This window comes from Spermophilus citellus (genome assembly GCF_964194105.1).
Source record: "Spermophilus citellus genome assembly, chromosome: 8".
Taxonomy (NCBI): Eukaryota; Metazoa; Chordata; class Mammalia; order Rodentia; family Sciuridae; genus Spermophilus; species Spermophilus citellus.
Genome location: NC_138189.1, coordinates 152,277,666 through 152,303,563, shown reverse-complemented (window position 1 = coordinate 152,303,563; position 25,898 = coordinate 152,277,666). Strand labels below are relative to the sequence as shown.

Below are 25,898 nucleotides of genomic sequence, written 5' to 3'. Positions count from 1 at the left end.
CCTAGTGAAGAAGCCTCATCTGTCCAAAGAACTAAGCAGTAAGGCATTATCTTGAGTAAGTAAATAAAGGGAGGAGAAGAAGAAAAGAGAGGGGCAAAAGGAAGAAAGACCATGAAGGAAGGACTGGGAAAGAAAGGGGAGTGAGGCTGTTTCCTTCTGAAGGCCTGCAAGGTTTCCCACTTGGAGAGAGAGGGAAGGGCGGTGTTCTACATGGGGCCACGTCACCTATAAAATCACTGTGCTTCACAGAGGCTGTGAACGTCCACGTTGCACTGAGGGGTTACCTGTTCCTGGAAGTCTGCTTCAGATGCTGCCTAAAGTTTCTATTGCCCTGTGAGCTATAGAGCAGATGTGCCACCAGGAAGTCCTGCCAGTCACCAGCCCTCTGATTTCCACAGAGGAAACAGGAATGGGCCCAGGCTGGCAGCAGCTGCTGCGGCTGAGCACAGAGTACTCGGCTCTACCATAGGGAGTGATACCCCTGCATCATTACTGATGCCTGCCCAATGCCATGTGCTAGTGGTGATGAGCATTTCACCTCACAGTCTGTACATAAACTTGGACTTTAGTGGAAGTGTCCTTGGAGGGAAAAGTATGTAAATGCTGGGTGCTATGGTGCACACCTACAATCACAGCAACTTCGGAGGCTAATGCAGGAGGATCACAAATTTGAGGCCAGCCTGGGCAACTTAGCGAGACCCTATCTCAAAATTAAAAAAAATAAAATAATAAAAGAACTGGGTATGTAGCTCAGTGGTAGAGCATCCCTGTGTTCAATCCCCAGTGCCATAAACATGGAAAAAATACACACGTGTGCATATGTACATATGTGCCGCAGTCCGGCTGCAGCAAAATAACCAGGGGGTGACGAACAACTTGTGTAGATTGATACAGCAGGAGTGGGAGCCATTTATTGTAGGACAGGAGGGGTATATATACATTCCACACAGCTTATCTAATTAACATAAACTAGATGCAGCAGTCAACCAATAAGGAATCTCTACACTTAATGGCTCGCTGGTGCCACCTCACAAACCACTCCCCCTGGCAAAATGCCAGGCGCCATCCTGACTTGTTTATAGACTCTAACACATATGTGCTTGTCTTTTTTAAAAGTCTAGAGAAAATCTGCTATATCTTCCAAATAAATATTTTCTACCATTATTACCGTCTTTTCAATCAGCTAATTTAAAAAAAAAAAAAAGTTTTTCTTACCCCAAATCCCAAATATAGGTCAAGCCCAGTTTCATAGGAACATTCTGCTATATAATAGGAAGTTTAATATCTACATCAGGGATTGGCACACTACAGTCTCAGGATCAAGTGTGGCCCACCACCTGTTTTGCAAAGCCCTTCTTTTGAGAGTTGTATATTTTTAATCAATTAAAGAAAATAATATTTCATGCCATGTGAAAAATGCATGCGGTTGTAATTTCAGTGTCCCTCAAGTTTTCTGGGAACCCAGCCACAGTTGTGCATCTGCATGTGTCCCTGGCTGCTCTCCCACTTCTTGGGCAGGTTGACGTGGGTACAGGAGGAACTGTGTTCTTCGCGGGGCCAAAATATTTGCTCTGTGGCACATTAGAGAATAACTTTGTCCTCCTGATGTAAATAATCTCTCACCATTCTCCACTCTACCCACAGACCTATTTCCCTCACCCTTCTCCCCCCCTCCCCTTCATGTCACACACTCGCACCTCATTTTGAATCTGGCAATTACAATTTCAAAGAAATGACTTGGGAGCCTCCAGTAAGTGGTATGGAGGAAGCAGTTGTCCTTCCTGGGCCTTGTTGGCTCTCCCTCCTGGCCTGCTCTCCCTCTCCTCTGCTACCGTTCTGGAGATTTTTGAAGGCCATGCCCTTTTCCCAGCATATTTTGTTTTAAGGATGGGGGTTAGATTTTGATACATTATTATTATTTTTACTTCCATGGAAAGTTCCGTGTTAGTATGTGGTCTCATTTTTAACCTATTTACAGACACCTCCGATTATCTAAAATCACTTTCACATGGGGCTGAGGTTAGGCTTTATTTCTCTTGGCATGTCCCTGCCATGGCAGACACTTCCTCTTTGCCTTGAAAGGACAAAATGATGTTCAGCTGTCTGGGCTTGGGCCCAGTATTTGATTTATACATTATTTAATTTCCTCCTGAAAATTGGAAGCAGGGCCTTCAGGAATGGGAGTCAATGTTTTTCATGTGTTTAAGAACACTTCAGGTCTATTATAGTCATCAGTAGTAGATGTCAGCATGGTTCGGGGGTGACTTAAGGTAAAGCAAATAGAATGTAAAGACAAAGGAAAATGACTGACAGTGAAGCAGATCTGAAGTGCGTGAGCAGCCGCTGTGTGTTAGGAGGTTGCCTGTGTGCTGCTGATGGGTCACCTGCCCAGTGCGAAGGACCTCTAGCCGTTGTGTTAGAGTTGTAATTGCTGGAGCTTAGAAGTCTCAATCATTTTAGAGAGGATTTTTGGTTTCTGTCTGAGCTGCTACTGCATTTATCTCCACACTTGTGTTTAAACTCATGCCAAGATGTGAATGCCAAAAGTGATTTTGAGATTATTATGGCAGTGAACTCAGGAAATTAAAGATTAACTCTGGAAATAACATCTTGTATTTTACAATCACTTTTGGGTAGTGTATTCCTTTTTAAATCTTCCTTGTATAAGTTGTTACTCTGAGGTTATAACCTGTTTGTTTTTACCACTGAGTTTTTAAAAGCCTGGCACACCCTCTGCCTCCACTTCCTCACTCATCAGACCCTGGTGCGTGTGCAGCGTCCTCCTCCCTCTGCACACTGCCAGGCTGATCTTGCCAACTGTTTTCTTTTCTCCCAATGGGTCAGTTCTAAGTTCTCAGCTTCCCTTTCTTTCCTTCCCTATCTGCCAGATCATATCCCTTCCTCAAACCCTCTCCCGAGCATGGAGCCAAGCTAATGTCCACAGATTCTGTCTCTTGGCCCTCTTTCCTCCTTGTCCTTTCCCAGTGCCTAGACACCTCAGGAGAATTGAGAGGCTGTAAAGAGCAGCTTGGAAACCACCCCAGTCTCCAGCCCTGTGGGACTACTGCTCAGTTCCTTGAAGGTAGCCCATGCGCTCCCTCTGTGTCCCCTTCCCATGCTGCAATAGCAGCACCTTTCTGCAGCACCAACAGCTGCTATCCCAAGTCCTTCAAAACTTGCTCCAGCATGGCACACACCTGTAATCCCAGCAGCTCGGGAACTGGAGGCAGGAGGATTGCAAGTTCAAAGCCATTCTCAGCAAAAATAAGACACTAAGTAACTCAGTGAGACTCTGCGTTTAATCCCCGATACCCAAAAATATATTTAAAAAAAAAAAAAAACTTGCTCCCAGAGAATCTGCTCCTCTACTTCCCAAGCTCCCAGTAGGCATTTTTTTCTGCCTCATCTGAGCTGCAGGATATCCAATATTGCTGCATAGAGAAAAGGTAGTGGAGTCAGACAGATGTGGATTTAGATAGATCTGGGTCTAAATACCTGTTTGTTTGGTTGAATTTACGCATTAAAATGAGTTCTTTCATTTATAAGTGGGGGTACTGTCTGTCTATCTCTGGTACTGCTCATAAGTGGGATGACTTACTAAAGGTCTGGAGCGCGCAGTGAGCCACTGTGGTGGTGTGGTGGTGCCGTAGTAGTTAACTGCTGTGCCATCCGTCATCCATTCTCCTTCCTGCTCTAACATCGTGTTCATCGTGTGTCAATTACTTGTCGCACATTTTTTTTTCTTTTTTCTAGAACTGGGAGTTGAACCTGGGGTGCTCTACCACTGAGCTACATTCCCAACCCTTTTTATTTTGGGGGACAGGGTCTGAGTTTTCCAGACTGACCTTGAACTTGTGCTTCTCCTGCCTCAGCCGCCCTTCACTGTAATTACAGGTGTGTGCCACCATACTGGCACTGCGTTGCACTTTCTAAACGGGCATTTATGCCACTGTCTTATTCTTCTGAATTTCAGACACTTGAGGTTGTCTTTGTGTTCCTGTTTCCTAGGAGCATAGAACAATGACTTATGTGCAGGTCTTCATAAGTGAGTGGAGTTACATAGAATAATTCCTCTCCTCCCTAAAGGCAGTGCTGGCTCTGTGGTGTTCTGACAATGCAGAGCTGGTAAGTTTGCACCTGGGTGTTCACACTTCAGTCAAATACCAGCATACTAAAAACAATTTTTTCATGACATTTTATTACACTGAAGATTGAAACCAACTAGTTTTTTTAAAGTTATTGCATTTTAATTCCTAAGACTTAATGACCTATATATTTAGGTTTGCTAGTCTGAAGTAATTCTTATTTTTAAAAGAACTGCTTTTATTTTATGTATAGATGCTATGAGTAGTAAAATATTTAAAGAAGATAGCATGTGTTTAAACATTAAAGTATTTGGATTTTGTACTTTTTGGTTTTGCATTTGATTTTGGGGAGTTTTTATGTTCTTTGACTTTGCAGAGTCAAAACCAAATGCAAAATTTTTTCACTGAAATAGCCAGCAGTGGGCTGGGGATGTGGCTCAAGCGGTAGCGCGCTCGCCTGGCATGCGTGTGGCCCAAGTTGCGATCCTCACACCACATACAAACAAAGATGTTGTGTCCGCCAAAAACTAAAAAAATAATTATTAATATTCTCTCTCTCTCTCTCTCTCTCTCAAAAAAAATAGAAAGAAAAAAGAAATAGCCAGCAGTTTTCTTTTTAAATATTTTTTTTCTTACAAAACCTTTATTCTTTATCTCTGAACGTATTTCTAGAAGGTAGATTTTTCTGCCTTTTTTTTCCGCCTAGGAGCATCACTTCTTCACTGTCCACATTGACCTAGTGTGACAACCTGTAACTGCTTTGGTGTCCTTCAAGCCAGGAGTGTAGATGGGTTCTGCCCGTGGTAGGTGAGGGCTAGCATAGAGGAGGAGTGTCCTTCTGTTGCCTGCTTCAGCTGCTGTCATAGGAGAGAACCCACCTGTTGGGTTTGACTTGACAGATGAGGCAAGAGTTGACAGACCTTAGCAACAGCATAAATTCACATGAAGTTCATCGTCAAAAGTACCAGCAAGGGCTGGGGATGTGGCTCAAGCAGTAGCGCGCTCGCCTGGTATGCGTGCGGCCCGGGTTTGATCCTCAGCACCACATACCAACAAAGATGTTGTGTCCGCCGAGAACTAAAAAATAAATATTAAAAATTCTCTCTCTCTCCTCTCTCACTCTCTCTTTAAAAAAAAAAAAAAAGTACCAGCAACCCAAAGTCACTGTACTTACTCTCTGATCAGGCTCCAAGGAGGACTGGGACATAGCACAGTGGTCAAGTGCTGACCTGACTTGCTAAAGGCCCTGGCTGCATCCTTGGCACTGCCAAAGAAAAAAGGGGTGAGGGACTTTATGGATCTCTGGTTTTGCAGAACTTAGTACTTGGTGTCCTTAGGCCTTTGAATCAGCAACGCTTAATCTGAATTAAGGACATGTCTGCAGATGAGCCCCTAAAAAGTGTTTTCCAAGTAGTGACAGGTCAAGAAAGGGAGGGGGTGGCCTAAGGACAGACTGAATCCACACTTTGAATACTTTCAGGAATTATTTACAACCACTCAGGAATATGAAATAGTAGCCCAGATGAAAGCTTTATTCAATATTCCATTTAGCTCTAATCTCTACTTAATTTCTATCATTTTTATTTGGTTACTAGGTATTTAGTGCAGCTCTGTTTTTGTGGAAGGCTGGCCAAGAATAAGCTCCACATTAGTAGTGCTCAGAGCTAGCTCTATTGAACCTAGACTGAACACGAGCATGCAAGTCCAGTGGTGCTGAAGTTTGTGGGTAGTTGTATATTTTAGTTTGTGCTAAGCCTTAATCTGCCAAAGTAGTATATATAATGTAAATTAAATACAGCAACTGCTTTAAGACATAAATTCCACATTTGGTCAAAACCAAATGGTTAGTTAACATTACTTCAGGTTAATTAGTATCAGAGTTGATTCTCTTCATGTGTGTCTCCTTCCCTTCATATTGTCCCTGTTCATTCAACATACGTTGCTTGGACTGGGGATACAGCTCAGTGGTGGAGGCCTGCCTAGCATGGGTAAGGTCCTGGTTCTGATCCCAGCACTGTTCAAACAAGCAAGGTGTATTTCTTGACCACCACAATGTGCCAGGTAAGTTTCTAGGCACTTTTGGATACGTTAGCAAACAAATAAGAGTTTAGCTTCTTCTGAGAGGCAACAGAGCATCAACAAAATAAGTTAAAGTATGACCTACTAAAAGTCAGTAAATGAGGAGGAACAAAGTAAAATAGGGAAGGAAATGGGGCGGAGAGAGGGCTGCACATTCAGATAGGGTGGGGGGCACACCTCAATGATAAAGACCTGAGGCAAGTGGCACCATGTGTTTATCCAAGGGAAGTGTGTTCCAGGGAGAGGGAATGAGCGCTTGTGCTCTGTGCTCAAGAACAGTCGGAATGCCAGGGTGCTGGAGGGAGGGGCCTGTGGGGTGCAGTGCCCACCTGAAGGGAGTAGGAGATGGCAGCAGAACATGCTGCAAGTACATCTAGCAGAACGAGGCTGAGAAGGGAAGGTTGGATCAGTGACCTTGACGGAGTGATTCAGTGGAGGGATGGATGTGAAGTCCCATTTCATTAGGTCTGAGCGAAATGGCAGAATGGGAAATGGAGAATGGCAAATACAGATTCTTCCAAGCAGGTTTTTGTTTGTTGGTTTATTGTTGCAGAGATTGAACCCAGGAGCACTTTACCACTGAGCTACATCCCCAGCCCTTTTTATTTTTTATTTTAAGATAAGGTCTCACTGAGTCGCTTAGGGGCATGATAAGTTGCTGAGGCTGGCCTTGAATTGTGATTCTCCTGCCTCAGCCTCCTGAGTCGCTGGGATTATAGGCATGCACCACTGTGCCTGGCATTGCAATGATTCTTGTTAATGAGAATGAAAATAGATATTGAGATGAGGAATCACGTTTTTAAGATGAAATATTACATCATGTTTTTATGCTGATAGGAAACATCATATGTGAGGGAATCATTACAGCAGCAAGGTTGGAGTCGGGGAAGGGGTAACAGAATGCAGTGCATGAAGAGGAGACCGTTCACAGGAGCACAGCTCAGTCAGCTGTGCAAACAGGGAAGAGTTGAGTTTGCAAGTGCAAGTGAAGAGAAGCAGGCCAAGCAGTTGTTGGCAGCTGGCCGTGAGTGAGAAGTTCTCTGCTGCCACAGAGACAGATTTTCAGTATCATGCTTGAAGAACATCTGAGTGTAGGATTCATTCATTATTTCTAGAGATAGCTCCTATTTGGCCAGCTCATTAATTGTTCATATATTTCTTCCTTTTGTTGATCAAAACCTGTCTCCTTCAGCATGAGCCCAGTTCTGCCTCCCCAGACAGCTCTAACCCTGTGCACGAGTACCTGCGGGTGCTGGGGGGCTGACAGACTTCTCACTTCCTCCTGGCCCTCACACCCAGGTGGCAGAGCTGCTGCTGGGCCTGGTTTCGACCCTCCTGCATTGCTATTCTCTCTCTCAGAGCTGGGCTGTGCAGGCAGGTTCATCTGTTCACAGGAGCCCAAGTGTCCTGGCCTTCGGGTCCGTTTTTCTCCTCTGCATTCTCATGTTTGTTTTTTCCTATTCAGTGTTTCTAGCAAATGATTACATTTGACCATATGCCAGTAAGTTTTTAATCTAATGTGTTTATCACTAGGATGAGGCCAAAATGAAAGTATAACCATTAAAGAGTCCCCTCCAAACCTATTGTTGGCTCACTAGTCAGTGCCATCTGAGTAGGATTGTCATTTGTAAGTTTTTAAATGGTGCCAGGAAAATCAACATCTATTACCAGTCAAGTCAAGCCTGGATGACTGGGAAAATGGTACATCAGTGAAGTGAGTTGGTGAGGCGAGTGGTTTTCAGATCAAGATGACATACCTCGTGTTGGATGGGGGCACTCAGAGGAACGCCTAAGCTAAAGAATGTCATAGACATTTGCATAGAGATGCTGTTTGAAGACCATGGTTAGATTCATTCTTTGAAATATTTCTGCATATCAGTCAGGGTTGTCCTAAAAAACACAACCAATAAGATATTTGTTCTATACAAATATGTAAGAGTCAGTTTATTGGGAGCATTGACACACATGATGACGGAGGCTGAGAATTCCCAAGACGTCCCTCTGCACACTGGAGCTCCTGGGATGCCAGGGACATGGCTCACTCTGAATCCAGAGGCCTCAGAACCAGGAAAGATGATGAGGTGGTGCAGTGCAAGGCCAAGGTTTGAGTGCCAGGACCACTGCCGTGAGCCCAGAAAGCCTGGCATTCTGGTGTCCAAGGTGGAAGAGAAGCACACTTTGGCTCCAGGGGAGACAACGGTTCCACCTTTCCTGTCTGTGTTCTGTGCAGCCCCAGCCAATGGGTGGAGCCCATGCACATCAAGGGCAGATTGTCCTCCTCTTACTCTACTCACACACAGGCCCATCTCTTCTGGAATCACCCTTGCAGACAAATCAAAAAATGCCAGTTCTGGAAGTCTTCCTTAATCCAGTCAAGTTAACACCAGATTAACCGTCACAGTAGGTATACTCTTAAAACCAGGGACCAAGAACCTCATAACTGTATTGTTTGTATCTGTGGCATATAAGCATGTGCTCTTACGAAAATTAGAAACAAGTCCTAGCACATGAAATGTTACTATGACAGAACCACATTGGTTTGGGTCACCAAGCTAATCAGGATCAACTCGATTTTCCCGTTATCACTCTCCTAAGCATGTGGTTACTGCTTCTTAAATTTCTGAGCCGAGTCTGAGCTGACTGGAGTCCCACCACCAGCCCTATTAGCATGATACGGCCTTTCCCATTACAACAGGTGTAGCAGCCCTGGTGATCACCAAAGGCAGTGACCCTGTGTGAGTCAACTCTAGCAGCCAGGCTTAGGCAGAACCAGGCAATTCCCTAGTGGAAACCACTGGAAGCTGTGGAGAGGTGGAATTTACCAAGAGCCAGCAGAGACTGGACGCCTTGGAAAGCTGCTAGGATCAAAAGATGAAAAACTAGAAAGATCAGGGTCAAAGGAATCAAGAAATATGATCTCAAACCTACCTTTCTAAAGTTCTGAACGAGCGTGGCTGGAAAGGCCAGGTTCTTTCCACCTTGCTGGAACTTGACCTTTATCCTACTTGAGACTTTGACAAATAGATAAATCTTAAAATGAAAAGGGAACGAAAGACTAGGAACAACTGTAGTGCCCATTACTGGGACTGGGTGGAACAAACGGTAAGCTGTAAAATCAGTGAGAAGTAGTTTGGTGTGCAGTGTGATGTCAAGGATGAATTGCTAGGTGAAAAGGTAAGGTGGAGAAAAGTGTGACTACGAAAGGAGAGGAGATGTGAACAGGGTGCTAGCATTCATCTAAGAAGTCGGGGGCTCCCCTTTGTTCATATACCCTGGCTGCAAGTGAAGAGAGGAGGTAGCAGAAGCAGGGTGGCACCACTCTGCAGCCCATAATGAAAGAGAAGACCTGGGCAATCATGTAGGACCACTGACCCAGACCAAGGTCAGCCAGGCATTTGCATCTCGGCATCACCTGTGAGGGTTTATTCAGAAAATCAGACTTGAACCTGTGCAAGCCTCTAGGAAATAGGGGAGGCAGGGGAACAGTAGGTAACATCTCAGGGTGCAGTCAGCAAAATAAAAGGATGTGGGAAACCATATTTAGGATATGATCTACTGTTTTCAACACAAATGATTAGAGAGGAAGACAAATCCTCTAGATACGAGATATAGGAGCTCAGTGCAAGGTGTTGCTTCTGTTTTAATCCCAAGTCAAACAAACCAGCTGCCATTCACTAAGGACTGCTGAAAAGTGTTGGCCCTGGCTAAGTATTGATAATATTAAAGAATTATTGCTGTTTTTAATATGGAGTAAAGATGTATGGTTCTGTCCTTTTTGTTTTAAAAAAGCATTCTTTTAGAGATAATCTACTCAAATATAGGGTGACTAAATATTATGATTATGGGATTTGCTTCAAAAAATTTCTGTGCAGTGCTGGAGCTCTGAGGCGTGAGTGTAAGTGAGCAGGATCAGCCCTGAGTCCAGCACTGTTCAAGCTGGGAGGAACGTGAGCGAGTTCGCCCTCTCCTGCTCCCTCACGTTGTATGTGTGGTATGGTTAAAGTAACATTTCATCCGGAAGTATTGTTCCCCTACTGTTCACCCAAGTGTCCATCTTCTCCACCTTCCCTGTCTTCTCTTTTTGCGAAAGAATTGGACCAGTTTCTAAGTGGGATGGAGCTGTTGTGAAAGACACTTCAAATTGCCTTTCAGCCTCTCTGAATTACAGAAGGAAGTCAGTCTTCCCAGCATGCAGTGTGGCCACTTCATTTCTCTTCTTAAGCCCTGTCAACATGCGTTTCCAGTTACATGCACAGTTTTAATTGAATTTAGGGACTGTCTCCAAATTAAATTTCCATAAACTTCCCAACTGAGCAACTCCAGATCTGACCTTTTTAATCCATTTGCTATTCATGACCTCCTCTCCCCTCAAAAAAAAAAAAAAAAAAAAAAAAAAAAAAAAGTTTTTTGTTTGCTTTTTCTCTCTTTCATTGAGACTTCTCTGGGTGCCAAGAAAATGAATGAATTTAACACAAAATGCTTCTAACTTTGCCCATGACCTATTATTGTTATTTATTCAAAAACAATAATCTGATTTTTTTTCTTCTAAAGATTCCATAATTTTCAAAGTTGCTTGGTGGCCCTTGAGTCTTTGGGTAATACCTGTAGCCTGGAAACCAGGTGGACAGCCTGAAACGTTATCTTGGCCTCAGGTGAGCAGTATGGTGCACGACTGGCAGCAGGCCCAACCCTGGTCTTTGGAAGTATGCACTGCTGGGCATGGACCCCAAGTGGCACCTTTGCAGCAGGCTGTCATCAGTGTGTAATACACACATTTTGAGGCAGGTGTAACCAAAACCATATTTGAGACAAAGTAGTTTATAAGCAACACACATGGAGGTGTGCACAGAAAAGGAGAGAAAGCAGTGGTTCCATCTTCTCCCCCCACCAACCAACATGGGCCTGTCTCAGATCACCTGTCCAGCCCTGCTGAGGCCATGCCTTCTCCACCCAAAAACAATAGTTGTTGTAGCACCTGTGTGAGATCACACACACACACAGAGGAAATGACCTAATTCAGTTTGACCCTGTCACCTGTACCCTTTCCTCATCCAGTGACTGAACCAAGACAGTCAGACTCCAAAGGATTTTAGTCACTGTGACTGAGTAAATGAGGACTTTCTGATGTCTAAAGCTGTGAGCTTTTAAAACACAGGAATCGTGCACAGTCATGTTTTTTACCACATGGGAAATGTGCTCGCTCTAGCCCAGTGTATTGGTGCACTCCTGAAATCCCAGCGGCTCAGGAAGCTGAGGCAGGTTGATCTCGAGTTCAAAGCCTGCCTCAGCAATTCAGCAAGGCCCTAAGCAACTCAGCAAAACCCTATCTCTAAATAAAATATGAAAAAAGGGCTGGGCATATGGCTCAGTGGTAAAGCACCCCTGAGTTCAATCCCTGGTAACACCCCCTCAAAAAAAAAAGTTACTCTATAGTGAAAGAGGAGTAAAACCAAAATAGAGAAACAGAATTATGGAAAGACCCAAACACAGTGACATGCTCCAGCAATCCCAGCTGCTTGGAAGCGGAGGCGGGAAGGTGGTTTGAACCCAGGAGTTCAAACCCCCGCTGGCAACATAGCATTCTGGTTTCTGCTGCTGCTTGGTGCATAGAGGATGCTCAAACTCACTCCTGTCCTTAGGTTCTGTTAGACCCAATTATATCATTAGAATAAATTCCCCTTTTTTATTCAAATTGTATTTTTATCCCTAGCAATTGAGCCCTCCTGTTTAGCAGATGTCCCAACTGACCGCATGTATTTGGAGAAATAAGAAAAGCTAAGGCAGAAACTGGTCGACCTGGCTCAGAGGCGTTCACAAACGTACTGTGTAAACTCTCCTGAGTGCCTCTTGCTGAGTTAGCCTGGTGTTTGCCATGGCAATTAAAGGATATGGAGCCTTAAAGGCTTTTCAGCACTTGGATTTCTCATGAAGGAAAACAAATCAAAAGTATTCATTAAAAGATTGATATAAAAATTTAATGATTCTGAGGTTAACCCAAAACTTAACATAATCTTTCATGGTAACATTTGTGTATGTCTGTGGGTTTCAGATTCTATACTGCTAAAATGAGCAGTCATCAGAAAGATATTTTAAAATATTTTGTGTCAGCATGTAAAATCCTGTTTTACTACAGAACTCTTTTGTTAAAGGTATAGCTAGGCTGGATTGTTGCCAGACTGATGGGATCTTAGCAGGCCACTTGATTTGTAAAAATTCACAAATGCTGGGTCTTGAAGCTGAGGGTGGTAATGTGTATGTCATACTCCAGTACAGTAGTTTAGGTTATGTGTCTTGTGAATGGATTTGTGTCTACACGTATGTGTGTGTGTGTGTATGTGTGTGTGTACATGTGTGGATGTAGACATGTTATTTCAAAGAGAATGGAATTGGGGGTGGGGCAGGATCCGTGCTTCAGTCTTCTGCTGGCTCTCACCTTATTCATTGTAGTTAGGAAACGTGCAGAAGAGGTCTTCAGCATACCCAGTTGAAGGTACCCTGGGTTTGCCTCCTGTTAGATGCCAGCATACTAAAATGGAGATGTGTGTTGCAAAAGCCTCGCTATCTCGAGGCTAGCCATTTGATCTCCAGATGAAAAAGTTCCTCTATGAGAGGAAACCTGGGCACCCCGCTTGCATCTCCTCCTCTTGACAACATCAGAAGGCACTTTCATGTGGGTCCTTTACCCTTCATAATAGGGAACACATTGACTGAGAGACCTCAGAGCTGTTTCCGTTCTATGGTGACCCCTCGTGCCCACCTGACTCACAGCTCTGTGTAAAAAAATTTTGCTCAATAGAAATATCTAGTAGTTTCTTTCCAACTATGCATTTTTTTAATGATTAGAAATGTGAGAAAAGCTTGCCTAGTTTAAAATAATGTAAAATGTATGGATATAGTCCTAAAATTTATTAAACATGTATAGGTGAGCATACATATATGCATATATATACATATATACTCAGATTTACTTGATTTTATGACTTTAGGGTTTTTTTAATATGTATTTTTTGGTTGTAGTTGAATACAGTACCTCTGTTTTATTTATTTTTATGTGGTGCTGAGAATTGAACCCAGGGCCTCGAACATGCTAGGTGAGCGCTCTACTGCTGAGTCACAACTCCAGCCCCAAGATTTTTAAAACTGGATAATCTATCCTTTAAAAAAAATTTACCATTACGCCAGGCACTGTGGCGCACACCTATAATCCCAATGGCTCTGGAGGCTGAGGCAGGAGAATCCCAAGGTCAAAGCCAGCCTCAGCAATGGTGAGGCAGTAAGCAACTCAGTGAGACCCTGACTCTAAATAAAATTCAAAATAGGGCTGGGGATGTGGCTCAGTAGTCAAGTGCCCCTGAGTTCAATTCCTGGTATCCTGCCAAAAAAAAAAAAAAAAAAAAATTCACCATTAGCTTGTCAAAGATACAAATTACTGCATTTCCAATACCAAACAGCCTCACCAAGTGGTAATTTAAATATATCTTTTAAGCATATATTTAATATATTTTAATACATTTAATTATATTTAATACATATCTAAACATCACATACTTATTTTAATTTTTTTGGAGCATGCGTCATCCATTGTCAGCCGGTAGCCCCACTCTCTCTCACCATTCTTTTTCTGCAGCCCTTTCCACATCTGTGGACTGTCCATATCGCCTTTATCCTAAGTTTTAGTTTAGGCTTAACAGATATTTTCATGTCTGTCTTTAGAAGACTTTCTGGCTTTTCTTTTTGCTGAACTTGACACAGAACTTATTTGCTTATTAGCCTTCTCGCAAAGGAGAATAACAGTAGTTAACAAAGAGGTGTTTAGGTTTGATAATGGACTTAATTGTCAGATGAGAAAATAGAAATATTTGGGCTCAGGCCTTTAAAACCTGCATCATCTTTATTCTCACCCTAGCCTGGGCACAGAAATACCCTATAGAGCTTTTGCAAGTATTTGCCACCTTTTAAGTTGCATCTCATATATAATCTTCTTGTTAAAAACAAGAGCTGGATCTCACTGTTAGCTTTTAAATCAGTAAGATCAGATTTTCCGTATCCTTTTCTCCTTTTGTCTCACTCCTTAAAAGTCAACAGTCCATATAATTTTGCAGATAAGGAATCTACTCCTGCAGTTTGTAAATACCCAGCATGTAGTGCTATTATCAAACATCAAAAATTCACTCATGGGTTCACTCAAATCACACACATTAATATGTGCCACTTGTGAACTCTGATCTGATCTTGAGAACTCAGGTTTTGCATTTCTTTACTGGTGTGCCTAAATTTGCACTCAGAGTGCCTTATTGCCAAGCTCATTTTTTGTTTGTTTTGATAAAACTAAGATGTAAGTCTTTAGGTTCCTCTACATTTCAATAAAGATGTAAATAAGTATTTAGTTACACTCAGGGGCAACTGTCAATTCTCAGGGATGTAAGAGGGCCTTAGAAAGTAAAAACTTCCCACCTCTAGCATGATGCAGTCAGTTCCTTGTGTTTCCTGGACTCCCCAGTGTGGCAATTACAGGCAAGTTGTGTGCCAGCCTGAGTCATCTGGAAAGGGGAAATGGGAAAGCATCTACAGGATTTAGAAGATCTGGAATATGCTTACTAGAGCAGTAGCTCTTCGATTAAAGATTATGATAAAAGTTTTGAACCCTCTGTCTAGAAAAATACAAACATGTATCCACAGGTTTATGTTTCCATAGGTATCTGTTGTGTTCTTAGATTCATCTGGGCATCTGTAGGCTGTGCATTAAGAATGTTTCCATATGGACAATCAAATAAACAGAATAGGTGAAACATGAGTAGCAGCCAGTTCATCTAACAGATGAGACAATGCCACTTTATAATTATTTGAATTTAAAACAAAATAATGTAATGTCAGCTTCTCAATCAATGGCTTGTAAACAACATAAGCATTACCAACCAGTGGAAAACACCTCAGAAATGCAAAAATAAAGAAGACATGTGAGAATATTCTGGGCTTTTTCAGAATATCTTATTTGATGGTGATGGTGTGCTGCCATTTAATTTACATCCACTTTATATATATGCTAGAGGCAGGGAAAGAGCCTTCCTTTCTCTGAGAAATAATACAACTGTTATTGAGAATGACGTCCATAAAATAAGTGTAGGATAAATAACCTCCCTGGTGTGTGCTCACCAGGACCTGTCTTCACATATCCTTAGCTACTGAGGGGCCAGTCACTTTTTTCTGTTTATCACAAATAGCCATTGACACTAAATACTCTTTTAAAAGTTTTTAGGGGTGCCAAGGAATCTTGCTGGTCAGCCCAGGTCAACCTGCAGCTGATTGGAAAATGGGAAGGAAGTAGAGGCTCATTATAGATTAAGACTGCAGGTAAAAGTGCAGAAGGCTCTAACCCCACAGAATACACCACTCAGCAAGTGTTCAGAAACCAGGATCCTGAAGTGGACTGCACAGGGCATCCTGAGCCAGGGTGTCAAAGCAGGCTGCTATGTACATCTGTCAGTGGGGCGTGGTGTGGGGCCTGACAGTGAAGATGACTGACAGGTGAGGGAGTAGGGTATGTTAATACTCTAACACCCTTACCCAGCCCTGCCCCTCCTCAGCCTGTGTCTCTGGGGTTCCCAGAGTCCTGGCATTGAGGGTCAGGCCCTTCAGAGTTGGGAAGGAGTCCTGGAGCTCTCGGATAGCTGAGCTTGGCTTGCTTTCCTCTCCCCAGGACATCCTTCTGTCTTCCTGTCCTCTCTCCCATGCTGAGTGCCTTTGCTCAGAGTTCAGAGCCTCTTCAGGGGTCTGCCTGCTTTCTGGCCATAGCTGGTCGCCAGCCCAACAAAGGCCTGCAAATAACACCTCTGAGCTCTTTTAGTCTTTAGTAGGCAGGTATCTTGGTTGAACTTGTTCTGGCAGAAGGGGTGTGTGTTTAAAAGGCAAAAACTAGTTTACATTCTATCTAACATGCTAGCAGTGTGCCTGACAAAGAGCAAGACCAAGGCTGCAGAGCCTTCTTGGAACTTAGTCTGGAGAGGGAAGCAGACACTGAACACAAAGGACTCAGGCCTCCACAGCTGCAGTGTGACAGAATGTGGGCAGTGAAAATGCCAACGACAAACAGCCCTAGAACCAGAGGCGTGGCCAGTGGCGAGGTGGCGCCCTCCGCGGATGCACGCACACCAATTCGGAGGGCTGTGTGGAAGAGCCCGAGCCTCACACTTGTTCACAGAAAGCCGGACTCTGCTTCCTCTCTGCTGTGCCCCAGCCCCCACCCCAGTGTCTGACACCTACAGGCTGGTCACAGAGATTTCTTGAGTAAGTGAATGAAAAGGGGCTCTTTCCCCACCAGGGTCCTGTTCTCCCTGTTTCCACATCAGTGGATGTGTTCTTTGCAAAGCTAAAGTACTTCTTTTTTACCTTGTTTTGGTTCAAGGGAAGTTAAAAATACCTGAATTTCCCACAGGTGCAAATGGTTGTAGAAACCACATGCTGGAACAATTAAATAAGATGTCAGAACTCAAGATCCTTTCATCCCAAAAGCTCTCTGGAACAATCACTATGTGTGTACAAATTTTTTAAAAGCATAAACTATTCCAGGCTTCTGCACGTGAGCAGGAGTGAAGACTAAACACTGCAGCTACGTATTTTGAAGGCCTCAGAATGACTTTTATTGAGCAAAATTAAGCAACCCATTTTTTTTCCCTTCTCCGTCACTGGCTTTGAATGTGTCTTCAGAGAACTTTTTATTTTCTTGGGACTCATACTATGTGGCATTTGAGATCATGTGACTGTAACATAAGCCCAGATGCATCAATGATCCTGAAGCTTGTTTTGCAAGGGGATTCAGACCAAGAGCACTAGTTGGGTCGTTCCTCAGATCTGAAGTCTGTTCTCCAAAGTTCTCACTTCTGACCTCACCCCTCAGTTTTCCATGAGTGGCATTTTAAAGGACCAATTTAGGTAAGCACTGCTGGCCTCCCTCTGAATCCCCTTCTGGCCTTGCTCTTCGAGCTGCCTTCTTGGCAGTGTGGGGCAGCTCTCACTGTCTGTGCCTGTGACCATCTGGCTCTCATTTGCCAGGTGCCTACTGTATGCTCTCAAGTCACATCTCCATTCGGCCATCTTGAGCAGGGCTCAATGCGCCCCAAGGGAGGGACCTCTGCTGGCTTCCCCCACGCAGCCTCTTCAGCACTGGCTGCTCATGCGCAGCAGGATAGGCTCTCTACTGGGTTCCTAATCCCTCAGACACACAGAGAGGGAGGTCGTAGGACTCTGAGAGTGAAAAGAAAAGCAAGGGGCGGGAGCCAGGCAAACACAATGCCAGCCCCAGGCCCTCGGCCCAGCATCCCAGCCAGCACCAGCTGCAGCCCAATTAAGCTCAACAGGTCACAGGTGTTTCAGACAGAAGACCCTGTTAACAAAACCGCTTTCTTGAAAATACCTCAGACTTTTTAAAGCACTGCAGCCTATTTCTTTTGGTGGATTCTTCAAAGCTATTTAGTACACTTGAAATACAAAGAAACTGAGATTAGCCTTGCTGGAAGGCGGGCTTTCTTCATGCCAAACAGCAGGAGCAGCACAGAGACAGCATCTCTGCCAGTATGTGAATTCAGTGTGCAGCTGCAGTTGAGAGGACAGGGGCCTCCCTCCCCTCCAGCTCCGCCCCTCCTGAACCCTTGCCCCAGCTGTGCCAGAAAGCGCCCAGGGTCGCATCCTTGTGTTCTTAATCCCAGCCTCCAGCATGCAGCCGTGGTTTCCTATAACTTTCAAATTGCCTGCCATGTTAAAAGTAGGTGCATGAATCCAGCAATCACGAGCTACTTTTCCTTGCTTAATGTCATCCATTCAAGAAACTTCACTTCTGGCACGTTTAAAATTGGTGCCCTCATTTTCCTCACAGATCCAAGAGCTCCCTGTCCCTGCTGGTAGGGGGGGAAGGAGGGTGACAGAACCAAACAGAACTTTCGTTGGTTGTATGAGCCGCATTAGAATCTCTGTTACCCCTCCATCTTGAGGATAATGATAATTGCCAAGGTAGTTTATTGGCAAAGGTCAAGTTAGAACTTCAGCATCTCTGTTAGGAGGGCAACCCCTAGACCCCCTCTGCACAGGTGCACTGGCAGCAGCCTCCCCTCTCTCCATGCTTACGTGCCACTGTGCCTCCACTCTCCTGTTGTCACTGCTACAGTCTGTTTGCAGCCAGCCAAGAGCAGGGACCTGCAGAGGAGGAAGTTCTGTGATAAAACTTTATAAGGGTTCCTAATCTCTCAAGGCACCAAAAAAAGAAGCTGGCACTACTGTGGAACTGAGAAGGTCCTGCGCAGGAGAGAGCACACTTGGACAGAGTCCGCATTGCAGGGTCTTCTGCTGATGGCCTCGTGGCGGGCAGCCTTCGACTTGACTGTACCTTAGAAACCGCTGCTGTCTGCCTCCGCTGCGGGCCTGCTCTCCCTCCGCTAAGCTGGGCCACCTGTTCAAACTCTTCTCATCTGGTGGGCAGGGGAAGAGCCGGCAGCTATGGAGAAGAGGTTTCGTTTTTTTTCCACACTGAAGTATGACATTGTTCTGACTCTTCATGGTGTTCCGAATTCTGTGCAATTTCCTTTCTTGCCCTCTTGCATTTAAACGTGAAGTAATTAGATTTCCCAAGGTTCAGTGGTCAAGAGCCTCCCATCCCAGGGTCGCCTCCCGCACGGTCGCAGCGGGACTGTCTCGAGTAATCCAGTTACTGCTGTATTGTTGCTGAGGCCCTCCTTTTCATGGAAACCCATCCTCACATGTCCCTTTGTCTCCATCGCAGAGTTACTTTTTTGTGCATTTGAAAGTAATTATTTGCTATTTTTTTCAGGGACTCTGTTTTGAGGATTTCTAAACATTTCATAGAAATCTTTTCCTGCCTCTTAGGAATCATCTCAGATATGTCTGACTCTTTCATATGGAGTTCCTGTTTGTTTTTTATTTCTGTCAGATGTCTGATGGTCAGATCTGTTTGGACTGAGGAATGAATGGAAAGAGAGTTTGTGGCAAGCTGGCACCAAAGAAATGGTGTCATGGCCACTGAACAAAAGCTTGTCAGAGTCCAGCTCTGGCAGCAAGCTCTCAGGCCCACGCTGCCACCTTTTGTCTTGTTTTCTCCTTTCCGTAAACAGGTCATGTTTTCACCTTCGCCACAGGCATGTATGTGTTCTAAAAGCTTGACCACCCATTTTTAGTAAAAACTGAGAAAGGATATACACTCAGCCAAGCCATGTCTGCTTCTGCAGCTTAATGGCAAAAGCAACCTTGCTGACAGTTAGTGAGGAGCACATGGAAATGACCTCCGCTGCAGCTGGTGGAGGAACGTGCGGGATGGCAAAGGGATTCGAGGAAGGCTTCTAAAACCCTCTCTGCCAGAGAAGTCAAAGAACTCAGAGGGCTAAGAAAGAAACAGACTAGTTTGATACTCCAGGGAGTCTGATTCAGATTTGTGTGTTCACCTCCACATCTTAGTGACGTTCTGATGTGCCCTTATGGGAAAATCAGCTGAATCCCCCATGGCTGAAACGGCCCGGCCCCGGCCTGCTTGGTCTGGGATGTGATCCTAACAGGGTGGTGAGCTGAGCTGGGGTCCCTGTGTGCTCTGTAGAAACAGTCTTTCTCACTCCCAGTGCGGTTGTTTTCCATGACAATGAAGCAAAGAAGATCCTGTCCCTGTGTGACACTTTTGACCCCTAAAGAAGTCTCCTTCAAAACTAGCACAGGCATGGTTGTATTCTTAGAATTTCTAATTTATATTACTTTTGCAAAAAGAACTGAACCTAGAGTAGTGCCTAGATTAAGAACATTGCTGGAGATAAACGTAAATCACAGTATTGAACAGTTTTTATAACTTACTTCATCTTCAGTCAGCAAACTTTAAGTACAGCTGACAAAGTCTCGATTGTATGAAACATAAGTAGAAGTACTTGCAGGGTACTGGCCAGACGTGGGAAAGATGCACTTTGGAAACACTTAATTTTTTTCCTTTTGGAATTTCTACTAAGAAGCCCTGTTATGAGGAAGGAATAAAAGCAAAAGGAACCTTTGAGAATTGCGCTCTGTCAGGTCTTGTGCATCAGCCGCTTGTGGATTTGGTTTGCGGCTGTACCTGCTCTGCCTTCACAGGCTCCAGAACTGGGAGTTGACTGTCCTTGACTAGCTTTCACTGCCATTGTGGTTCATGTGACTTTGAGTCATTGTTATTTTTTGTTATATTTGATTGTAACATTGCTCCTGTTTAAAAAAAAAAAAAAAAAAAATTCTCCATTTTGGCTCTGAGGCTGGTTGAGCATAATCCTTAGTCTCTTTTTCCTACCTTGCAATTTCTTGACTTTATTCTTTTTAGTCAGGATGTCCTTAACAGACCCGTGTGTATCTAAATTCTGTTCTTCACACTTCATTTACAAAACAGGAATTTCTTCCTTCTTTCCACACCAAAGCACTTCCCTTATGCCTTCCTGGCAGTACTTCTGATCCTGGGCACATGTGGAAGTAACCCATGTCCTTCCCTGCTGGGTCCTGAGGGCAGGAGGAGTGAGTGCATCGAGACAGCTCTGGATCTGCACTTGGCCTGTGTAGTCACTGCGGAGAGTAGCTAGACCATAGTGCTGACTGATCCACAGGGTCCTATTTGCAGTTGGCAGTTACTGATTGTAAACTACTAGGTAAATATGATGGAAAAATAGCAGAGAGGATTGCCAAGTTGACTTGTTCTTTTGGGCATTTCCAATAAACAAACCGGTGTGGCGTATCTTGAAGCAAGTATTGAGCTCAGGTGGCCCTCTGCCACCCTAGGGAGTGCCAGCAGCTGTACTCCTTCCCTGCCAAGAAAGGCGCCTTCACATTCAGCCCGCAAGTGAGGATTCCATTGTCTCTGGAAAGTTCATCCCTGTGTAGCCCAGGCATTTCCCAGTCAAAACTCAGTCTCCTGGCTTGGATGGAATGGTTTGTGAAGGTCAGGCCACCACTGGGAATAGTAAGGGATTGCTCTCGAATGTTAGCATGCACTAGAGGCTCCAGTGTAACAAACAGCTACCTTTCAAGGGGCCACACTCCTCTGTGTGTCTCACCACCAGAGCCCCCTGTGTTACTAGCAAGGAAGCTACCATGAAACTCAATGCAGAGCTTATAGAAAAATCTGCAGATACAGGTGCAAACGAAGAAAGTGATTTTCCAAAAGGAATTACTTAGGGAGAAGACGGAAGCATGGGCTTTTAGGCTTCCCTCAGTGACATGCCACTTGTGCTCCCTCCATTTACTGACCTTCTTGTGCCTTCACAGTCATCTCTCTCTCTCCCACTTTATGCCGGCTGCCTGCCATCTGGCCATGCAAGCCCAATCCCAGAACTCACCAGGCTTTGGGTCTCTCTCCTTCCTTGCTCAACACCCCTCCACCAGCACTTCACATGGGCTTGCCTGGCTGCTCCATTTGACAACTTCCAACACTTCACACCACCTGTGAGCATTGTGCAAAAACCTGGGCATCACCACACAGCAAGTTAGTGCAGTAGTTAGTTCCCATCTGGCATATATAGAAAGTACTCGGGAATTGTTAGGTGCTGGGCTCTGTACTCTCTGAGGTACATCTCAGCTAGTGAGCATGCAGGAAGTGGCATTGGCCTGAGGACCATGGCTTCCCTACCCCTGCAGCCTGGAGAGCTGCCTAGTGAACACCCTCCTGTCCTGGGGGGCCTGCCGCCAGCCGGATGCAGTTATTCAGACCTCAGCCCTGCAACCGTGGCTTCAAGTTATTGCCCAGGTGAAGAAGTGCTGCTTAGTTGGGGTGGACTCTCCCAACTTGGCCCCTTCACCTCCATTTTCGGAGGTTCCCAGGGTCTTGCCAGAACACTGCGGGGCCACTGCGCAGCCAGCTCACCGTGCGGGCACTTCCCGGCTTTTGCTGTGCTTATTAATTCTCACAGTCTTGTTTTGAAAAGAACTCTTTTTGCACCAGAACATGGGGTGAAGTGGTTTCACTAATCCCTGGAGGTGTTGTTTTTCCCTCCTACAAGTCGGGAGCCACTCTTTTGGGAACAGCATTGACATGCATAGCCACCATGGTTAACTTCAGTGCTCATTAATGGAGCCCCAAACTAATAGCTACATTGTCGTCATTTGACAAAGCCACCTAAATCTATGTGTGATTTTTTTTTTTTTTGAAAGCTCCCAAAACATGCTGCTAAATCCCCTAAAAAGCCACTAAACTGCTTTGGCAGCCATTAGCCCAGCATAAGCAGACGCGCTCTTTTCAGTAAGTGAACAAACAGAGGAAAGATGCTGAATGGCTGGACAAATGTGTTTCAGCTGCCTTTCATTTACCTATATGAGGGCGCAGTCCATATCAATCACTGTTTTCCCTGCTGCCCTGAAAATCACAAGATGGCCTTTCACCACAGCACTGAGCCTTCAGAGTGAGGCTGGCGTCAGCCTGCTTCCCTTCTCAGGTCCAGGGAGCTGGAAACCTTCCCTTCCGCCTTCCCCCACCAACTTTCTCCTCCCCCTGCATCCAGTTCTTCCAGCTTTCCTCCCTGAATAAATCGAATTCGCTTCTCTGTTCTAATGTGGCTTTCCAGAGTAAATGTGGACACCCCTCTCTGATGTCCCAAGATTTAGGAACTCCTTTAAAAGATGCACAGAAAGAAATGCCTCTCCATGCTGGAGTGCATCCAATTGAAAGGATCTGGAGGTCTGGGCTGTGACAGGTGTGCTGGTGAACAAGCCTTCTCTGCAGCACCTCCTCCCCAACCTCTCCCATGCCCCACCCCCACCCCGCCCTAAAAGCCTGGGTGGTAAGTCCTTCCTTTGCAGTTAGGAGCAAACGCAAGAGCGCATGTGCCTTATCTTACACAGCTTTGTGCTCCTGATTCCAAGTGCTTGTTACATTATTTTGGAATGAAGGAAGGAACAGGAAACTGGATATGGTTTCTTTGTATCCTTTTAAAAATTTGGGTGGAATAACTGGCAGAAATTTTTAGCAACGTGCTTATGGTGTACAAGTTATCACGAATGAATATTTGGAATATCACATTTCTGAAAAAAGAGTGTTGATTGTTTTCCTCTCCTTGTGTGTATTTTTATTTTCAGATCATAGCCGTCTGCAGAGAGGCAGCTCTCCTGGCTCTGGAAGAAAACATCAAAGCCAACTGCATTATGAAAAGGCATTTTACTCAAGCCTTGAGCACTGTGGCCCCGCGAATCCCTGAGTCACTGAGACGCTTTTATGAAGAGTATCAAGAGAAGAGTGGGCTGCATACACTCTGAGAAAATCCCCACATCCGTTATGCCAGACTCCTTTCTAGAGAAACATTGGTTTTGTCTTATTTTTTGTTTTTTAATTTTGCCATAAAAGTGGTTTTTTTTAAATCCCTACTAGATAAATTGTTCGAAGTAATTTCACTTGAACTGAGGGACTTTAGTCTTTACACACGTTTTGAATTGTATGGATGCATTGAAAAATCTGTGGATATGAGTTTACGTTAGTTTTCTCTGGAAATGTATGCCAAGTTTAAAATGCTTAGCCTTTTCATTTTTGACCTGGTCCGTTCATCCCTTGAGATGATTTCCTTGCTCTAGAATCCACTCTGGTGCCTCCTAAGTGTCCCACCTTAGGCATCTCTCTCAAACAACAAGACAGGGAATGTATGTGGATGAAGGCATCGTGGAAAATACTGAGCTTTGTTTTTGGAAGACCAGCCAATGGAATATCCAGATGCCACCAGGTGTCTGTGGCCTTGTTTGCAAATGCATGGTTGTCCTCATTATAACTCACACCTGCATCTGTGGCAGAGAAGAGTCTTGTTAGGTCAAGGCTGGGCCGTAGTGAAGAGCTTGCCAGCCATGCCCAAGCCATTGGTTCAGCCCCTAGCACCACCAAAGAACTTGTTTCGTGTAAATCATGCCATCTTAAGGTTAAAAATTATCATTGTAAGGCCATTCTAAGCCCAGAACAGCAGTAGGCTTGATTTTTTTTTTCCTAAAATGCTATAAATACATCATATATAAAGTATTAATGTTTAAATTCATATGTATTTTCAGGTTACAAGTGAACTTTTCTGTTCAAAAATAAATTTTTTTAAAATGTACTCTTCATATTGTATTATGGTATAATCTAACTATGTTTTATATTTATGTGTCTATTTATATGTCCTCAGGATTTCTGGACACTTTAATGCTTCATAAAGACCCTTTGAAACCTGGAAAGCAATTCACTAGCCTCCAAATCACACACTTGTCAGTGAGCACACCTGTAATCCCAGTGACTCGGAAAGCTGAGGCAGGAGGACCACGGGCTGGAGGCCAGCCTCAGCAACTTAGCAGGCCCTGTCTCAAAAAAAAAAAAAAAAAAATTAAGGAGGGGGCCAGGGGAGTTGCAGTGCATACTGTCTGAATGGAAAAGACCCTCTCCAGATCCTGGGGAGGAACTCCCTTTGGGAAGGAAAGCTGCTGCAGTATTTCTACTGTCTTCCCAGTGTTTCACATCCTACCAGGGTGTTTGGAATAGAGGCACTGATAATGGTGGTCTTCTCCTTTTGAATGCCTGAGCATTCCATGATGGTTTTTATACCAACATCATGATCCTGTCCTTCAGTCAGCTCCATGGACTCAGTGCAGTCCACGTTGTCCACTCCTTGTGTCTGGAAACTCAGGAGTACTGGGCACAAAGGTATAAAATGTAAGAAGATGAATGAGATCAGGCTTCAGAGCCAGGAGTCAGTTGGTAAGCTAGCGTATGTGGGTGGCTGCCCTCAGAGTGGGAGACTTCAGACCTGGAGCGAGGTCCCTGTCACACTGTGGCCACACACAGGAGTAGGAGTTGCTAGCTTAAGAGGATCGTAGAGGACTGAGCACTACATCTTACAATTATAAACCAGTTGTTTTTTACATCTCCAGGTAGCATTCCACTCCTTCATTTGAAGTTTGTACTCTTTTTACAACAGCAATGGCAAAATCTGACTCACACCCAAGAGCAGTGGCAGAGTCACTGGTGACAGCTTCGTCTCCGTGAGAACTTTGCTTCCAGTCTAGCCTCTCCTGTTAGGGGTTTACAACAGTGCATTATCCTCTTACTTGGGTTGTTTCTGATGGGATACGTGGTAAATGCCATGGAAAATTTAAGTTTCTCAAGGAAAGAAAATGACTAGCTTCCTCTCTTAAAGTCAATTTATTTTTTGGCATGATTTTGGTCAGAAGTTTTGCCTTCGGTCCAGATTCTTTTGCCGTTTCAGCTATATTTACATTGACATACCTTTTCAGTGTTCCAAGAGATTTTAATTTGAAAAGGTTTGAGGGTTTTTTCCTTCTTCTTTTAACAGTGAACTTAGAAAACTTTTATTTCTTCGTGGCCAAGAATTTAATCTAACTTTTATTTAGTTCTGTCTTATTTCTAATGTGTAAAACAGATTTTTTATATAATACGTAGGTTTTGTACTTTCATAAAAGATTAAATTTATAGAAGAATAAAACTGAAGTACCTGTTTAATATATCTTAAAAGAAGGTAAAGAAAAATTGCTGTAAAGATAGAATTAAGTTATTTCTCACCAGGCGCAGTGGCACATTCCTGTAATCCCAGTGGCTGGGGAGGATGAGGCAGGAGGATCTTAGAGTTCAAAGCCAGCCACAGTATTTACTAAGGCCTTAGCAACTCACTGAGACCCTGACTCTAAATGCAAAATAGGGTTGGGGATGTGGCTCAGTGGTTGAGTGTCTCAAGTTCAATCCCAGTACCCTCCCCCCCCCAAAAAAAAAAA

General features: G+C 44.2%; 1 protein-coding gene across 3 annotated transcripts in view; it reads left to right on the top strand.

Moving 5' to 3' along the window:
• The window catches only part of AFG2A (AFG2 AAA ATPase homolog A), a 271,565-nt gene extending 246,006 nt beyond the window's left edge, over positions 1 to 25,559 (top strand). For 2 of the 3 annotated variants that reach the window (XM_081303101.1, XM_081303100.1), the window contains exon 15: positions 23,235 to 25,559. In XM_081303101.1, the coding sequence (XP_081159227.1) occupies positions 23,235 to 23,411 (177 nt within the window). In that variant the 3' untranslated portion in view covers positions 23,412 to 25,559. The remainder of the gene's footprint in view (positions 1 to 23,234) is intronic. The other variant, XM_081303099.1, reaches the window with a different exon arrangement.
• Positions 25,560 to 25,898: the final 339 nt, after the last annotated feature.